Here is a 14,831-nt window from a genome sequence, read left to right as displayed (position 1 = left end):
CTCCTATGGGTAGCATTTTAGATCAAAAGTTTTCTACCATGAAAAAAACATTGTGAACATTAGTGCAAAAAATGTTTCACTACTATAGTAGCTGTGAAAATTTCAAGATATCTTTTCATGGTACATTTCTGGCTAAAAGTTTCAAGCTGTGCTTGGACAAACTATACAAGACTCATTGCATTCCTAATGGGCCCCTAGTTGATTCAGCCTAGCCCCAGATACTCAGGAGAATCAGCAGAAGCCATGTTAGTTTGTTTCTTTTCCTTGGTAAAGTGACTGCCTTTTTTAAGCTCAAAATTAGCCTGTTGTTTTGGCCCTGTAGTTGAAGCTAGAGTAGAAGCAACTGTCAGATCACTTCAGCAGTTATCAGGGAATGGTTCCCTGCTTCCTATGTCTAGATGAAAAAGGTTGCTCCCCTGAAGATAATCTAGGATTTTGTAATAAGGCAGGAGTGGGTGAAAAGTGATCCCAGGACGGGGAAAAATGCCTTACAGTGAGAGACCTGAAGAATTTAGCCTGTTTAACTTATCAAAAAGAAGATCATGAGTTGATTTGATTATGATGTATAAGTGTAAGGGGAGAAAATATGGGATATTTAAAGTCTCTTTAATCTAGTGGAGAAAGGCATAAGAAGGATCAATGGCTGGAAGTAAAAGCCAAATTAGAAATAAGGTACACATTTTCAACAGTGAGCATGATTAATCATTGGAACAAACTATCAAGAGAAGTAGTGGATTCTCTGTCTCTTGATATCTTCAAACCAAGATGCCTTTCTGGGCATTTGCTTTTGGCAAATGCAGATGACTGGGCTCAATATAGGGGTAACTGGCTGAAATATGTTATGCAGAAGCTCAGATTAGATGAAATATTGGTCCCTTCTGAGCTTAAAATCTGCGATGGAGTTTGTAATAGGACAGAGGGCTTGACTTTTACAGGTTCAGAAGCAACAGACATCTAATCTTTTGGATGATTAGTGGAACTAAATTCGAGACTTTTTCAGGTCTCTCTATCGCCATATAGTCATAGGTATTGATCACATATATAGTCATCCACTCACATTCTTAAAAGCAGGGTGAGAATAATTTACGGAGACTAAGATTATCATCATCATCATCATCATTTCATTTGGGAATCACAAAAGAGCACTAGAAAACTGTGGCAGAACTAACATTAAGTGGTATATGCAGGGTGTAATAATAGTAATGGGCTCTAACCAAAAATGTGGTTTCAAACAACCCCTAGCTTTCAGACTATCTGAAGCCCTAGATCCAAGTTGAATACAAAACCACAGCAGGGAAAATGTAACTAATTCTAGTGTGGAATTAGACAACATTGCTGAAATCTTCTGAGAATCCTTACTTAAATCTTAAGGGAGCAGCTTGTGAGTTTTCAGATGTATAACAAACATGCACCAGGACATGAAGTTATTTTGCTGGTGACAATATCGGCTTCAGCAACAAAAGGAAGAAAATCTGACAGTGTCAAAAGTAAGATATATTTAAAATTCCTGAATCATGTCACAGGTGCTTTTCAAAGAGAAGTGGGTGCATTATGGGTACAGATGTGCTTGAGACTGTATATTTACTCACCGAGTTTGTACCACATGTCACGGATAGCAAAGCCAATTAAACGTCTCATATCCCCATATCTGGAAGAGAAAAGGGAAAAGCCACTGGCTTTATTGATGTTTTATTATGACAGAAAAGAAAATATCATTTAAGATATTGAAATTGTACTTACTTATTCAGAATCTTATTGTACTTTGCATGGGAGAAATGTTCTAGTTGCAGAGAATCCTGGGTAATAAAAGCCACTGCCAGATGGAAATAGTTGTTCCACAGCTGAAAATTGAATATTAGAAAGTTAAAATGATTTTGAATTAACTTGAGAAGTAATATTAAAACATATGTAAACCTGAATAATTTATGAAGGAAAATGATGCAAGCAACACAAGATATTAATATTATGCAAAGCTGTGCGCCATTACTACTACATAATCATCATGAAGGCAAGAGAGAATTTTTATAACCTCTGGTCTGCATTTTCTCTTAATAACATAGAATTTGAATAAATAGTGCTAATAGAGATTCATATGGGGTTCAATAGGTAATAACAATAAACTGCAAACCATAGCAGGACTGGTAAAACACAGTACAACCCAGTGAATTATAACTCCCCAGATCCTGAGGCTTCCAATGCAGTTAAACCATAATTGAGAGACGCCTTAACAGGGAAGGGGCCACTTCTCTTTGTGCCATATTCCAACTGAAGTTTTTGTATGAAACTCCCTTTTATTCCAAAGCGAATTGTGTGGTTCAAAAAAAGAGCAAAATATTACCGTGCCATTAATAATGAGTCATGCACATATAGAATAACCCCTATATTTTAAGTGTGTAATTCTTCCTTAGTGCTGACAGCAGATGGCTTTGTTCCCTTGCTAACCAAAATGAAATACTGGAAAATTCTCCCACATGCTTTGATGATAAAGGATTATATCGCAGGGGTATGAGAGTTTTCCCACTGGGAGAATGGCTGGCCGTCCAAGGAGGAGCTAACACAAATGCTAATTTAAAAGGCTTGTAAATAGTAAGAAATGCTTCCAATGCTTTTTGTTGTTGTTGTTAAGTTATTTAATTACACCTAAATGGCTAAAATAATGAATGTTACATACTACAGCTGAAAGGAAACAGTAAGTGTATTCAGCAATTATTTACAAGTAGTAAACAGAGCATGTGACCATTACAAATTATTCTCCACCAATTATATAGAAACTCACCCCAGTGCAGAGGGCCTGAACAAAACCCTACATACCGTGTAACTCCTACATTAGAAACTCAAGTGGGATTCACCTTTGAGTTCTGAAGAGCTCTTTGTGCACAAGCTAATATTATCATGAACAGATACCAACATTCAACAAAGTATATGAGTGAAATGGGAACATTTTCCGTAATAAACAAAATCCTCAAATCCTTTTGACAGTGTCAAAAAGCTGCTGCATTAAAATTAATATATTCCTCCTTTAGTGGCCCACAGCTTCTTTACAGCTTTCCTTTACAGATTTCACTTATTCAAAAGCCCTAAGGAAGGACTCTATGGCAATGGTTTTGTTCCTGCTTTAAGTATTTACAATCCATAGATCATATTCATTCCTGGTATAACTCCACAGAATTCAATGGGATTTACACCGGGGATTTATCTGACTTGGATCATATTATACAATTCAGTGATGGCCTGAATTCTCTCAGATAAATCAGAACTTACTGGAACCTACATTTGGATATTAACACAATATAGGACAGCATCTTTTCTGTTACCAGCATTTAAATCACACTCCAATCTAATTTTTGACAGTATATAGCAATGCACAATACTTTAAGACATTTTCCCCCAAGATAAATATTAGTCATGTTCAATAACTCCCATTTTTGCCTAATTAAAAATGTTTGAAAGATTAATTTGAACCACTTCGTTGCTTTTGAAGACTTTGAGGTCTGTATCTATTGATGAATGTGACATACAATGTACACAGTAAATTCCATTGGTGAAAGAAGGAAATTCTCATTCAAATCCCTGCCCACTAATAGGCCTGGAAATGCATGGCCTAATTTGTGTAAACCAAAATTTGGAAGCACATGAGCTCAAATTCCAGGACTGACACTGAGGACCTCTGTGATTTAGGATAAGTTCCTAACATCTCTGCCTCAACTTCTTTATTTGTGAAATTCAACCCCATCCTCCACTGAAATGATTCACAGGGGTATAGCGAACGAAGTATTTTGCATTTCTAGAGTACATGCTAGTCAAGGAACTGCAAGCTCTTAATCCCTGAATTAAGTCTCACAACACTGTACAATATACAGCATTGTCGCCATATTATAGATGGGGAAATACAGGCAAAGAGAAGTCAAAACAACCAACTGACAGCCACTGGCAAAGAAGAGAGCCCAGAATGCTTGACATCCAGTCCTGTGTTCTAAACAGTAGTCCATGCTTCCTCAGAATTTCTCTAATCTGGAAACGCAACTGTGTGGATAAAAAGCTAAATAGACTTAAGGGACAGCCAGTACTCACAGTGTATATATGTAGAACACAGAGACATTGACAGAATTCATACCCACACTTGAACATGAATCAATTGCCAAGATAGAAACCGCAATAGGTTTCCAGCAATCTCATGAGGAGTAGGAAATGTGGCTGGTTTTGACTTCTCTGATCCTATCAGGCTAGCCAGCAAAAGAAAGCACTGAACAAGGCCTGAAGGTACTCTTCTTCTTCCTCAAACCTTGGAAACTGATGAATGCCTCGCACATTCTCTAATACCCTCATGCACTGTTCACTTATTTTCTCTGGTAGCTACATAAGTACTTGCCTGGACTCATTGACTAACAGTCCAATTCTTTTTGACATTACATTGGGAACAGCAAATTAATTTATGTTGGGTAAATTATAAGTGAAAGAAAGGTTAAATATGATGGCAGATGTCCGGTTTATTTTAAATTGGATAAAAAAGGGGTTAGTAGCTTTTTACTGCAGGAAAATGGATTTGGATTGAAAAACTTGATTACCAAGCTTCTGACTCATATAATCAAAAATAAACAAACTTTGAATATCAAAGTTTCGAACAGAAATAATAATAAATGTTAAATTTACAATATCATTTCACATGGACATTTTTAGTTGTCTTTTGCTCCTTCATGCATTATGGATGGATCAGAGGCCAATGGCACCTGAATTAATTGTAATATGTAACAAATTTCAAATATGTATTGGGCTCCTGAACACATTTTGTAGAGAAATAGGTCATATCTTCTATTATAAAGTCTCTCGTGTAATCCTGAACTGTAGCAACAAAATAGATCTAGATGTCACAGAAAACTGATTAAAGAGGATCACATTAAATAATCATTCTGAGACTATGATTTATTTTAGGGAGTTTATTTTGATTTAATTTTAATATATTTTGTACACTTTTCGCTCCTAATAATTTTGCCCCAAATTCCATCTGTTTCACATGTTTACATATATTTTTTTATACCCATTACAGCGGAGTAATTTACAAATAATACTTTTTTCTTTGATTTTAGCCATAAGCTTAATGTAAGCAATATTTTCAGTTCCAGGATTTTTTCGTTTAAAAGTCTATTTTCAATTTTTTTACTCTATGGATTTATAAAAAATATTGATGTTTGAGCAGTGTTGCTTAGCTGTTGCTGGCAAGATACATTATGTGATATTTCCATTTTCTGATTGGATGAGCATGTAAGAAAGAACTTTCAGTGTGAATGTCAGTGAGTGCAAATTTAAAATTCAGTTTATGCAAATACTGTACATCTAACTTTGAGATTACTGAGACAAATAATCACACAAAGAACATGCAAATCAATTGTTTGACTCTTGATGGAAAACAAATGAAAAAGGGGTGCACAAACATGGTCCCAGTGAATTAATTTAAAGAGTTGAACCATTATTCATATAAATATTTTACAGTTTTTTTACCACCTCTTGTACATATTGCACTAGAAAAATGCAAGTTGCAAACAGGTTTAACCACAGAAACAGAGCTTAATGAATAAGAGCTAAAAGTTCAATCCTACAGACAATGTAAATAATGCAACACATTAAAAGTAACAAGAGAAAGGAACAAAATGATCTTATGGGATTTTTGATTTTGAACTGAAAAGCAGGAAAGCACAAATTGTAAATAGCTTTAATTAGTTGTGTGTGAACACAGTGCTCATAAGAAATGGGAGGTAGCACTCTTGAAACTCATGTCCACTATATTTTCATGGAACAGGTAGAGAATGGGCAGTAGCAGTGATAGCTTCCCACACTTTCCCTTGCCAAAAGGTCTCAATCCTGACTTCAAGGGCCTGACTCTTTGGCACATTCAATCCTTGGTCTCTCCCAGAGACTTTCAACTGCTTTTCACTTAAATAACTTTTTCACCCATACATCCCAAAGTGCATTAAGAAAGGTTAGTAAACATGATAACTTTTTCATTTTTATTTTTACTGATTTGATTTGATTTCTTTTTGAACATGTGGTAATGGAGACAAAGCTCATGACTTGCTCAGGGTCACACAGCTGCTAAATGGTAGAGTTGGTTTGGAAAGAGAACCCAGGTTTTTTAATTCTTAGTCTCACATCAAATTCTCTAAACCATAGCTGCTTGTTAGGGCCAAGTAGATTGGTGTTTTTGTGATAAGCACATTTGTCCACTGCGAAAGAGACCAAACCAAGTCACCTGCCATAGGCCACCATTGTTTCATCTGCTCACAAGGATTCTGCTACCATCTTTATGCCAATGAGTCACAAATCTTTATTTCCACTCCTGTCCTGTCTCAGTTCATCCTTTCCCTCTGACTCCTCATCCATAAAGTCTTACCTTCAATTTAAATTTTTTTAAAAATTTAAATTTAAATTAAAAATGAACACGTTGGATGTCCTTCCAAAACACCCGCCTCTCCTCCTACTCCCTGCTACTGTTGATCCCATTTCTTCATGCAGGCACGACATCTGAGGTTCACGTGTGACCCCTTCCTCTCCTTTGCCTCACACATTCAGCCTGTATCCAAATTTTTCCTCCACAACATGTTCAAAATCAAACCTTATGTTTCTCTTCACACAACTATTTTTGTTGTTGCTGAGCTCTTACCACCTCCCATCTTGAATACTGCAACGTCCTCCTCACAATTCTCCTCAACATACACAGCACTCCCTAAATCCCTTCAGCAGCAGATGTTAAAATAATCTTTCCAGCCTGTTACTCTCCTCCATCTTCAAATTCCTCCACCAGCTCCTGCTTTCCACCATATCAGATTCAAGATTTTTGACCTCTTCTTCCATGCCCTTCACAGTTCTGTTCTCCCTATTTATCCACTTGTCTCCTGTTGCGTTATTTGGCTGCCCCTCCATTCTCCCAGGAATGCCAGTCTTGAGCTTAATCCTTTGAATATTTCATGGCACAGAAAGGCCAAACCATGAAGTGAAAGATAATGCTCCATTGCCAATCCCCACAATTTGTCATGTACAAGGTGACTGTATAAATATCATTAAATTGAATATTGTACTTAGCACCTCATAAAAACAACCCACATCAGTTTGTTTTGGTTAACTTAATTTTTTAAGATACTATCTGGACAGTCATTTTTCTTGTGATACCTGAGTGGGTTTTTGGACACCCCGACAAAGCTATATACTGGGGGAAGTCAGGTTGATTTTGTTTTGATGTCTCTACTGACTGCATAAGTCATAAATGTCATGCCTACTTTATGTAAATACTTCATATAAACTATGATCAATCATGTAAAAACTATAAATACTGATACTTCATTTATATCCACAGGCCAATATCAATGCCATTCACAGTCTATACTACATGCCTTCCTTGACAAAAAGATATAGAAATATTTCATTTAATTCCATTAAATTAGACTGTGTATAAATCCATGACATTCATTTCAAGTTAATCCCTGAGCTACAGTAATTAACTAATACAAACTATATTTGATGGCCATAATATATTTTAAATATGGTAATATGATTGATAAATTCATTGCCTATATTCTGATGAACAGTAATATCTGTTACCAAACAACCTAACCAGGTAATTAATGTTGTTTTGTAAGGATGTAGTTTCAATTGCTTCTCTCAAAATATTTCCTGATATCTTTGATCAGTTTCTTATAATCTCTAGAGTAATTTGACCAAGCTACACTACATTAACATTATTACTAGTCCTAGAACAGCAACAACATAAAGGAGTTTTATTGATGGCAATATTCTCTATATTATTAAATCGACCATGCTACAAACAGTTAACATACATAGGCTAGACACCATAGTATGGCTAGAAAACATGCAGAAGGGTAACCAAACTGCAATACAAATCAGTCATAGGACATGCATGCATATACAGCTAATTAGCCACCCTGCTTCATTGTGGTTATAACATCCAGCCACTCAGCATTTTATCATGCTATCCTAAATACTTCATTCTATTTGATAGAAATTCTAGCTTTATAAATAATGTATCTTCTCTTATTAAACAGTTAAGCAGAGTTTAAATAGGAACAGATAAAGAAACTCACTTAGCCTGCCAAAATCATAACTCATTCAGAAAGTCTAGAGGTTAGAAGTTAATCTTTTGGGGCTCAATCCTATAACGTGCTGAGTGCTTCCAACTTTCACTGAAGTCACTGTTAGTACATAGCACTCAGCATCATCTCATAGGAAACAATCAGCAACACCTTGCAGGATTTCTACTTAAGTTATTTTCTTTGGAAAATGCTGTTTCTGAATTTGTGCAAATAGTACTGAAGTAGAAATTTTTCTTGGTTAATGAAAACAATCAAAGGGTTATTAAAGAAGTTTTGAAGAAACTAAGCACATATTATAGGTCAAAAATACTTTGATTAATTTTTAAGTCTTCAAAGATTCAAAGAAGTAGCCCTGTTCCAATCCTTTGCCTTGCTGTCTGCTTCATGTCTAAGTATGCCATTTACGCAACAGAATTTCTCAAACCACCACCCCCTATGCAAAAAGACTACAACAGCAGGCTGAAGGACACACAAGAAGATGCAAGCACAGAACTGGTAAAGTTATGATGGCTCTTATGAAAAGTCCTAATAGAATACCCTTTCTATAGATTTTAACCATACCATAGTATTAATAGTTATATATGTGCAATGTCATTATATAAAACCTACCGAAAATTCTTTCCTTTAAAAATGTATTGTAATTTCTTAGAACATTACATTTCTATATAATGCTATTGGTGTCCTCCCTTTTTAGCTTTATAGGACTTTTCCACATGAGGTGAAAATGGTACACAAATATGTCCATCCATATGTGATAAAAGTATATAAAGTGAGTCCACATGTGAGTCCTGTATACAAATATTACTTTCCAGAATAATATGGAACAACAAATCGAGACTATTTCCTTCCACTCTGGTCACAGCAGACTTCAAAACTCACAAAGGAGACCAGTGATCCTGGTCCATGACCAAGTGTTACAGAAATACAACTACTACTAAATGATAACATCATAGCATGTGCTGTTGGAAAGGTCTAGCCATGTGTTAATAAAATGTACAAGGAAGAAATAAAACACTGTAGCCCAAATGCATTGAAATTTATGGTATGGTGTACACATTCTTGCTTCCAAATACTTCCTATCAGCTAAACTTTTCTAGCCTTTGTTTGAGAGGAACATTCATTGTTGATTACGTTTTGCAGCATCTCTCTCTCTCTCTTTATATATAGTGCCTATTACCATAGTGCATAAACACCCTGTTTTCTAAGCATACCTATAACGTGTTGAGGTTCTTTTTGGATAGACTTTCAGATATAAATGTAGATTAAGCTGTGTTATTGTGCTATGCTGATGCTGAAACACGAGGCTCAGCTTGTTATTTCCAAGAGTTAATAATACTTAGCTTCCAAGAATAAGTAACTGTGAATGGTAAGTGAGAGAAAGATAGAAAAATATGCAGTATTTAAATTCCTTTGAGTCAGAACCTGTTCTGGCATTGTGGGGGGAGAGAGCACGAGAGGTGCAGGTGTCTATGTGTTTTGTAACAAAATCTTGCAGTTGGGTTACAGCTAGTGAGTGCAAAATGACTGATAATATACCAATAAAAGTATATATATGTAATTTCCTTCCCAAAGCCCTGTAAGAAGAGCTGTTAAGGGACAAAACAGGAGTCAACAGGGACAAACCCGACAGAACAGTTTTGCAGTTGATGCTCTTCTTTATATTTCACTACAAATAACACACACACAATGGTTTCTATTAGTACCATCCTGCCCCCTAAATTGTCAGAATCTGTCACCCTCAATCAGAAGCACTACAGAAAGAATGCTACAAATATAAAGTCAGTTCAAGAAATGAAGTGGCATTAAGGTGGTGTGGAAGTTGACTGCCTGATAGTGTTGCTGTGTTCAGTCACTGAATCGAAGTAATGACTATATAAAACAGGGCTTTTTCCAGACATTGAGATGATGGAGCCATGCACTGACAGTGACATCAAATGCAGACAGACAGTGACATTGCTCTGTGCTCCTGTCCCATGGTAAAGTGTAAAATTTTAAATACTCATTGTTTATAAAAAGAAAATGTAACAATGCACCAGCAGGAATACATAAAATAAATAGAAATAAAAGATGAGATGATAGATGTTATTACTCCTATATTCATTTTTCTCTTCACATTAACACCTAACTGCAAAACCAAACCCTGTGTTCTTTTAAACAATGAAGAAAGAAAAAATCTAAATGATTTCTGAGACAGAAAGGAGTTGATTCTAAATAAAATAAAATAAATCTCTCTTCTGTATTTTGAAATATGTAGAAAGAAGAGATAGTAGAACTGAGAATCATTATTAAGGCATGTTTTGCTAACAGGGTAGACCTGTAAAATTAATTGTTCATGAATTATTGAAATGGTGATTTACACTTAAACTTATTTAACATGTTCCTGCTTCTTTTCTACAAACATTTAAGCATTTCTGTTCACACATGTTATTCTGGGTATATGTTTCTCTTTCCTAGAATTCTATTACCATCAAACATTTGCTTGTCTTAGAAATCCTTGCTCGCAGCACTAACAGCAGAGCAGTTACAAATTAGCTATAACATTTTTTAGAGTAAAATAAAGGGCAGTTTTGAACACACAACAATTTGCTGTGTTAATATATTTAGACGGTCTATTGGGGGATACAGCAACATTCGAACCAGCAACCATTCGAATGGAGAAAATTTAACAAAATTTGAGTTTGATTAAAGAAGATTGCACAGTTACCATTCACGTTTAAAATTGCCTTTGGAATTGTTTGGAAGCTAAACCTGAACTATTAAAAGGTCCCCACAATGTCTGAAATGAGGCGGTTTGGGACTGTTAGATTTACTGTAAATATAGAAAAAATATTTTTGAGATTACCATAGATACTCATATTGCAGAAATACCGAACAATGTATCAAATGCTGTTCTCAGTGTCCAGCCTAAAACACTAGGCTGGGTGAGAAACTGCAGATTGTGCTCTGCAGCTGTACTGGGCTAGTGGATGGCAAGACTCTGCCAGCTGCTTACCCCACCTACTACTTACCCCTTTTCTAAAGTCATGTTGCATGTAAATGCACAAGAATCCTCTACAGTGCTGGAGTTGAGCAGGATTGCCCTTACTCCCAAATCCCTCTATCACCATGCAGAGGAACAGTTTTGGTTCTGCTATATTTTGGAATCTATGCTACTAGGGGTGGGATTTGCCCCTTACTGAACACACTAAGCAGTGAGTTTCTGTCTATCAAAGTCTCAAATGGAGAGGACTTTGCAAAATTAATTCTTGATACCCAGCAGCAAAATATGCCACATTGAATACAGCTGAGATCCCTTGCCATGGCTGCATTTCAAAGGGAAATTATTTTTCTTTATTAATTAAATGAATTTGCAGGACCCTCATGCCTTAACCGTCAGAATTAGAACCAAAAAAAAAAAAAAAAAGAGAGATTTTAAGCATCTCATTAAAACAAACTCCACAATTCTACCTCAGGAGAGGGAGATCATTTTAAAAGTATCACGAAATAGGGAAAATCTTAAAGTGATGTTTGGCAGCTCACCTGGTGCTCATATATCAGAGTGATAGCTACATTAGAAATACGTAGTTGATGAGATAGTTCTGAGTCTGTTTTCTATTAATGAAATCCTTATGAACGTGAAGGATTTCTTAAGCTGTATCCTCTTTGACCTGCATGGAAATGACAGTTTCCAAGGCACTTATCTCAAGGATACAAATTTGTCCTGGTGTTTTTAGTCAAAACTTCTCCTCCCCTCCACTGTTGTGCAGGGTCCTGCTGCCAGCTGTGTGCCACGCTCCCGCCTAGAGCTGTCTTCATGTCAGTGGCACTGTGCTATTGTGGTGCTGTGAAGCATTTTTGGAACCCTTCTAGATGAAAGACAGTACTTTAAACCCAAGATACTTATTCAACCTATTTTTACCTTTACCAGTTCATAGGAGGAAAAGATTTAGAATAATTAAAATGTTTTAAATATGACTATATCAGGATAGCAAACCAAGATAAAAATTAAGTTTCACTGTCATTTATTTTAAGAAGAATGACAGCATTGGTTATAGCAGAATGAGGACAAATGTATGAATTACCCTACCTATCACTGCCAATAGACATTAATCTTGACTTGCAATTAAACTGCTATTCTGTACTACTGCTGAGGAAAAGCAATCACTTGTACCATATTTTGTCATGGTTTTTGTGTTAGGTGTAAACCTAATAAACAACAATCTCATCTCTGAGCTACTAACTTAGAAAACTCTTTGCCAGAAGAAGCAGGACAAGAAAATACCTACAAGTTTACATTTCTAAGACTGTTTGCAGTTATTGTCAAGTTGGGTGGATGCAACAAGTTGATAAACGGTTTCTCATCCCATGCTTAGCACCTGAAGATTGGAGAAAGAAAACATTGGAGGGGTTGTAATATGTAGAGTTTAGTGCATTTCAGTAGTGTGCATATCAGATGACAAAAATCCTAGCATTGTCATATAGTACCAACAGATGATAAAAAAATAAGGTTAGAAATGTGAATTTTAATTATAAACTTGGAGATGTGAAGGAAGGCGGGGGGGGGGGGGGGGTTCCAAATCCTACTCCCCTGGGCTAGAGCTAATGCTGCTAGTGGGCCACGGTGGCAAGAAAAGATTAAACTGAAAAGCAAATGATCCAGATGCTGTAAACCTGTCCTGGCTGTGCCATCTAAACAGAGGGGATTTCAAATCTGAATATTAGCCCAGATTAGACATTTCATTAACAGTCACAGCTGGCCTGAAAGTGCCTGTGATTGTTCTGTATGTGTAGCTTCGTCCTTGATTTCTATTGCCCCTGCCAGGAGGTTTCTTATAAAAATATTTTTAAAAATACAAAACTTGTTCATGTTGGAGGGTCAGTTCTAGTTCTCTGTCAACCTGCTACCCATCCCACAGCAGGGTTTCTTCTAAATCCATTTTTGGAACACAGTGTAACTAAAGCATTACAATTGCAGAGTCATTCACCAGCTCAGGTAAAACAACAGTTGACCTTCATCTAGGAGCAGTAACTCAGCACACTTTGTATATTTCAGGGTTAACCTTTTACAAAGCAATACAGGAAGCTTCACATTTAACTGCACAACATGGATGCATTAATATTAATGCTGGACCTTATATTTATATCCCCTGACTTTGACTAACTGTGCAACCTTGATGTTTTGCTAATGTTTTTTGAATTATATTTCAGAGGCTGGTTGAAAAAAAAATCCTTGACAGGAGTTGGGGAGGAGAAGGTTTAATAGGCCTAGTGGAAGTTCAGTAAGGATGAATTTGAAAAGGAACTTTGGGCCATCGCAAACCAGGCAAAAAAGGAGGTTTCACTCACTCACTCACTCACACGAAGAGGAATAAGGGAAAAGGCATGAAAGCAAGAGGAAAGTTAAAGTCATGTGGCTGGAGTGGTCCAAAGGGGTAAGTGGAAAGATCAGAATAGAGGACTAAGCAGGTACAATGGAGACAAGGAGCTTAACTCTGATGTGAAAAGCAAGAGGATGTCAGGGAAAGGATAAAAGGAGATGGAGGCAGTTAAACTTTGCAGTACTGACATTTCTAGAGTGGGAATACATTTGCAATCATAACCTTGCATTACATGTATTTGTTTGGCTGGTATTCAGTTTGGAGATGAAGGGATAGGATACAAGAGTTATAAAATGTATTTGAAAAGGACAATAGTGAAGGTTCAAAGAAAATTTTTAAGAATTACAGTGCCAGAAGACTGAGACCTCCCACTTCTGAAAACATTAGAAGATCAATCTGAGAAATCAATTGGGAAATGGAAATACAAGGCTTTGTATTAATTTATAAATGATATTTCAACTTCTACTCAGTCCTGACTGTCAGTCATTTGTCTTTACTGATGTGTCTAAGATGTGCAGGTCCTTTGTCTCTTCCAAAAAAAATATGATGTAAAATTCAGGCTTTAAAAAGGAAGAAGTGCATACACAGTATTGTAGACTGTGTGTATCAAGAAAATGAACAGCAAATACTGTGCTCTGGAAGACATTAACTATTTAATCTCCAATCCATTTTGGACTCTTCTGTAACTAGATTTATATACTGAGGTAGATAGCTCCTTGTATCTTTCCAATCTATGTCCAAAGAACTCCACATTTAATGGTGTTACACTGGGAATGACTTTAGCACATTGCATCATACCCCAAAGCTGGAAGTTTATACTGATCTTTCTGAACCCAATCTGCAAACCCATTAAATTCTTAGATCTGAGCAGCTGCCTCCTGAAGTTGGGGACTGCTGTAATAATTGGGTCTATGTATTTACCCTAATTGTGAACTCAACTGTGAGAAGTGAGTGAAAGTTTATAAAATGTCACAATAGTCTAACAATAAATGTTAATGGAAAAGGTACAAAAGGGAGACAGAAAAACTGACTTAGTCCCAACAAAAAGGCCTCCTGATATAATTCAAGAACTATATTAAGATCATGCCTGCTAAACAAGAGAAATATGGAAATGGAAATCAATAGACCAAAACTGCTGCATCAGAAATTAGGACTAATTGGAGAACAAAATAATGAGAGGATAGACTATTCTTCCAGCACTTCTTTTTGAGGTCCTTAGAAAAGACTTTGGGGGGGAAAATCAGAGAAAATAAATTGTTGTCTGCTAACCACCACGGCAGCAAGCTTCACCTTGTTGGCTGCCACCCTCACCATTTCCTGGAACCCCAGGATCTACTGTACCACCACTGGGCTTTTGTCATTCTGATCCTGAAAG

At 36.4% G+C, this 14,831-nt stretch overlaps 1 protein-coding gene across 2 annotated transcripts in view; it reads right to left on the bottom strand.

Moving 5' to 3' along the window:
• Positions 1–14,831, bottom strand: part of DOCK2 (dedicator of cytokinesis 2) — a 407,820-nt gene that overhangs the window by 62,957 nt on the left and 330,032 nt on the right. For both annotated transcript variants that reach the window (XM_067566685.1, XM_067566686.1), the window contains exons 27-28: positions 1,741–1,841; positions 1,590–1,648 (exon numbers count right to left, since the gene is read on the bottom strand). In XM_067566685.1, coding sequence (XP_067422786.1) covers positions 1,590–1,648; positions 1,741–1,841 — 160 coding nt within the window. The remainder of the gene's footprint in view (positions 1–1,589; positions 1,649–1,740; positions 1,842–14,831) is intronic.

This window comes from Emydura macquarii, unplaced genomic scaffold, assembly GCF_026122565.2.
Source record: "Emydura macquarii macquarii isolate MOO-44397 ecotype Brisbane River unplaced genomic scaffold, CSIRO-AGI_Emac_v2 contig_2768, whole genome shotgun sequence".
NCBI classification, from domain to species: domain Eukaryota; kingdom Metazoa; phylum Chordata; order Testudines; family Chelidae; genus Emydura; species Emydura macquarii.
This window is presented reverse-complemented; position numbering and strand designations above follow the sequence as displayed.